Source organism: Phaethon lepturus, unplaced genomic scaffold (genome assembly GCF_000687285.1).
Source record: "Phaethon lepturus isolate BGI_N335 unplaced genomic scaffold, ASM68728v1 scaffold50826, whole genome shotgun sequence".
Lineage (NCBI taxonomy): Eukaryota > Metazoa > Chordata > Aves > Phaethontiformes > Phaethontidae > Phaethon > Phaethon lepturus.
The window spans coordinates 1-4,687 of record NW_010546547.1 but is presented as its reverse complement, the minus strand read 5'-3'; the positions used below and the strand labels follow the sequence as shown (position 1 = coordinate 4,687).

The 4,687-nt window shown below is 41.7% G+C and overlaps 1 protein-coding gene across 1 annotated transcript; it reads left to right on the top strand.

Moving 5' to 3' along the window:
• The first annotated feature begins 7 nt into the window (after positions 1-7).
• Positions 8-3,081, top strand: RPL18A (ribosomal protein L18a). Its single transcript, XM_010289326.1, has 4 exons — positions 8-212; positions 813-942; positions 2,405-2,514; positions 2,934-3,081. Exons 1-4 carry the CDS (start codon positions 102-104, stop codon positions 3,024-3,026), a joined length of 444 nt encoding a protein of 147 aa, XP_010287628.1. The 5' UTR covers positions 8-101; the 3' UTR covers positions 3,027-3,081.
• Positions 3,082-4,687: the final 1,606 nt, after the last annotated feature.

Sequence of the window (4,687 nt, the reverse complement as noted above, 5' to 3'; positions counted from 1 at the left end):
CTGCCGGCGGCCTGTCTTTCGTCTCCCTCCAGCTGCGGGAGTACAAGGTGGTCGGGCGATGCCTTCCCACGCCGAAATGCACTACCCCTCCTCTCTACCGCATGCGGATCTTCGCTCCGAACCATGTTGTTGCCAAGTCCCGGTTCTGGTACTTCGTTTCTCAGCTGAAGAAGATGAAGAAGTCTTCTGGAGAGATTGTATACTGTGGCCAGGTGCGGGATTAAAAACCTAAGACGTGGGAGGTTTGTAAGGAATTCCAGCTGGGATATGTAGAAAGAATTTCTATCAAGTGCCGTTATTGGGAGTGAGGTTGAAATTCACTTATTTTTCAGTTGCTGTGAAGCTGAGTGACAAATTCATTTTTTTTCAAATTGGCAGTATATATCTAGTAACCTAAAACGAAACTTACTTCCCAGCACTTCGGAGTTATGAACTGTGCTACTAATCAGTGCTGCTGTCTGGTTCTTATGCTTTCTTCATTCACCTTTTAAGAATCATCTGGACACTCATAATCCTTGGAAAGTAGGTATTTGTATGCTTACACTCCTCTACCTCGATGCTTAAAGGACGCTCTTTAGAGATGCAGTCTTGCATATATTTTTCGTTCCATGTTGAATTAAGAAAACTCTTCACTCTGAATTACCTAGACTTGAATGTAGCTGTTGGTGTCAGGAAAGAGAGCAAATAGTTGTTTTTGTCAACAAAACTTAACGCAGTGGTTCCATTAGAGTTCTAAAATATTTATTGTTAAACTTGTAAAATGCTGATGATATACTGCCTCTAAATACTTTTGTGCTCTTCTGTAATTCCAGGTGTATGAGAAGTCCCCTCTGCGGGTAAAAAATTTTGGTATTTGGTTGCGCTACGATTCTCGTAGCGGAACTCACAACATGTACAGGGAGTACAGGGATTTGACCACGGCTGGTGCTGTCACTCAGTGCTGTAAGTATATGTAACTGCTTGAATTATAAAATGGTAGGACCAGTGTATAAGCACAAGAGTAAATCTTAAACTGGGCATAAAGCGTGCTGACTTGATCCATGACAAGATAACTGGAACACTGGAAAAATAAAGTGGGGAGTTCCTGGAGAAGTCCATAGATGTTTATGTATGGTGTATGTGGTATCTTACTCAGTACCACTCTTTATAGAGTTTCTCAAACTGAAAATATTCCCATTTCAATTATAGTAATGAGTTTTGCTATACAGACGGAGAGTTTCATGGCCTTTTAAGTGGTGTATATATTTCTTTTACTGTATTTATTGTTTTAAAATGGGTATATTTTCCCAAGTCCTGTGGAAAGAATATTTCAGATATCATGTGGAACATACTAGTATCTGTCCTTTGGAGAGCAAGTAAAAAAAAAAAGCCCTGTATCGCTCCAAGATCTCATTGCCTCAGTTCAGGGAGAATTAAAGGTTGTCCTGATTCCAATCTGTTAGTGAAATACTTGAGGGATAGACCATCTGTATAGCTGATGCTGTTGAGAAGTATTATAAACGCTACAGAATGCACATAAAAACCCAAAGAATATTATTCTTAATAATGATATTCTTGTCATGTGTGCAAATATTAAATGTATCTTGTCGCCTTTCAAAAGCTGAAGTGCTGTTGAAAGTGAAATTTAAGGTTCTACATTAACTCACAATAATTTCTGTTAATTAACATACTGAAAGATTGCTTAAGAGGTCTGAGAACTTAATTTGTCATGATACAATGACTGATAGCTCTATGTTCAAGAATACTTCTGACAGGTAAGTTTTTAATAGGTATGTCAGATCTTCATGGGAAGCATTGTAAGCACAATGGTATTTGAACAGGCATATCTTGTTGAACTAGCTGTGGACATCATGATTTGAAGGCAGGGAGGAATTTTCAGGTAGCCTTTGTGCCAATGGTGTCCTGTTCTGAAAGCCTAATTATGTGGATGAAATATCAATTCATGTTTCTATCGCTTGTCAATTTTAAGAAAAGTAAAGATAAGCTCAGATCCTACCTTTATTTGCCCCTTCCTTTTAGAAGGGAAATTTTTTGGAAATTCACAAGTCCTTCCAGTAACATATTTCAGTGTTGAATCACAGTTTTCTTGTGCAAAAAAAATGAAGTAGTCCCACGTTGATTACTTCTCTATGTGTGTACCTTCTTGAAATCAGGCAAGAAGACTGAGGTGGCACTTTCTTGGAGGAGTTTGGTTATGAGCTCCAGGAAGAACTTGCTGCTGCATGTTCCTTCTGTGATATTTCTGCTGTCACTTTAGATACTAAAGCCAGTGTGATTAAGTAGAGTTGATGAGAAATTTTAAAAGTTGTAGATGGTACTATAAACATTTCCTGAAAAGATGGTGGTAAGATTTTTGAACTGAAAATGTCTTGGGATTTATTTTTAATGAGTTCTCTTGTTACAGACCGCGACATGGGAGCCCGTCATCGTGCCCGTGCTCACTCTATTCAGATCATGAAAGTTGAGGAAATTGCTGCTAGCAAGTGCCGTAGGCCAGCAGTCAAGCAGTTCCATGTAAGTGAAGCAGCAGGGTGGTGGCTGGTGGGTCCTAGTCTAAGATGGGACTGGAAGAGGAGAGCTCTCTTGGCTGGTACAGATTGGCTTTGCTGGCAAAAACTGGGAGGGAACCAAACCTGCATGTATAGGTTTGCAGTTATGTTCTGTTATGATGAAGACTTTTAATGCTAGAACTGTTTGAAAGAAAGGCAAACTAAACCAAATATGTATTATGTTGCAGAAAACTTGCCTGTAACAGGCATTTCTTTCAAAAGGAGTTGCAAGACTAAGGCATCTGTTAGCTCCTATGAAGTATATGCAATCTGTGGATGCATTACTTCTCAGTTAGCAGTTGAATATAGCTTAGCTGCTTATTACAAACTATTTTCTGTTGTTCATCTAATACCTCAATTAATACAAACTTTTTTTTTTTGCAGGATTCTAAAATCAAGTTCCCTCTGCCACACAGAGTTCTGCGTCGCCAGCACAAACCACGTTTCACCACCAAGAGACCAAATACTTTCTTTTAAATACAAAAATGTGCTATCAACTCTGTGTTGTAATAAAGGTCTTATTTGAACCTTTGATTCCCAGTTGTCTTTTGTAAATGGTGTCCTGGATACCTAGGAGTCTCCCTTGCTACTCTTCATTTTCTGTGAACTATTGGCAGCCTACTATTTACAGCTATGATTGCCTTGGAACAGGTGAATGTTTCAGGTGCTGACTTAAATTACCAAAATATCCCATCAATAAACCAAAATTTTAATAACCAGCTTTCCAGATCAGGGTAAGGCTATTGTTCAGCAGCTATAAAATCCTACATTCATTTTGTCCCTTAGGCGTGCTATGTAAATATAGTTGGATTCAGGAAGAAGGCACTGTTTTGTGCGTGCAAAACTCAAACTTGTCAGCTATAATAATAAAGATCCCGTAAGTTTAGTTAAGCTACTTCAAGTTTTAAGCATTTAAAGCCAAAACTTACAGTTTTAACCTGAACCTCCTCAAGGATGTTGTGCACCATTCTGAATTAACTCATGTATGCACTCCTCATTGCCCCCATGATGAATCCATCTAAGACATGATCTGGAAAAAAGGGGATTAATTTGAGCAATTCGCCATCTCCCAGTCACAAGGGAGAGGAAACCAAACACAGAATGTTTGGACAAGTTAGAGGGTCCTGTAGGAGTCCCACCAGGGTAATGCCAATGGGTGGGAATAAGATCACCTGTAAGACTTTGAAACTTCTTAATTGAAAAGTCAGTCATAGAATAGTTTGGGTTGGAAGGGACCTGTAATGGTCATCTAGTCCAACCCCCTGCAAGGAGAAGGGACATCTTCAACTAGATCAGGTTGCTCAGAGCCCTGTCCAACCTGACCTGGAATGTTTCCAGGGATGGGGCATCTGCCACCTGTTGCGCAACCTTTGCCAGTGTTTCACCACCCTCATTGTGAAAAATTTCTTCCTTATATCTAGTCAAAATCTACCTTCTTTTAGTTTAAAACCATTACCCCTTGTCCTATCGCAACAGGCCCTGCTGAAAAGTGTCCCCATCATTCTTCTAAGCCCCTTTGAAGTACTGGAAGGCTGCAAGAAGGTCTCCCCAGAGCCTTGCCAGGCTGAACAACCCCAACTCTCTCAGCCTGTCTTCACAGAACACCTCTTACAGGAGAGGTGTTCCATCCCTCTGATCATTTTTGTGGCCCTCCTTTGGACCCTCTCCAAAAGGAGAGGGCCCATGTCGTTCCTGTGCTGAGGGCTCCAGAGCTGCATGCAGTATGCCAGGTGGGAGCAGTATGCAGAACAGAGTGAAGGGGCAGAATCACCTCCCTCGACCTGCTGGCCTGCTGCTTTGGATGCAGCCCAGGATGTTGTTGGCCTTCTGGGCTGCGAGTGCACGTTGCTGGCTCATGTCCAGCTTTGAGCTGGGCTTCAGATTTAAATTTCATAAAAACCAACACATCAGGGCAAAGAAGAGCCCATTACAATAACCAGTGCTGTCAAGCCGAAAATATCAACGCATGTTATGGAACTGGCCAAGCTGTCGGCTGGTCATCAAACGCCGCTGTGATGCTTTCTATTTGCCCTCTGGCTTCGGAGCCTCTAGGCCTCGGGGCTTCCAGACCCTCTGAGTGAGGCACACACCGGAGCTCATAGCCGTGGCGAGGCCAAGCGGCTCATCGCGCGGCAACC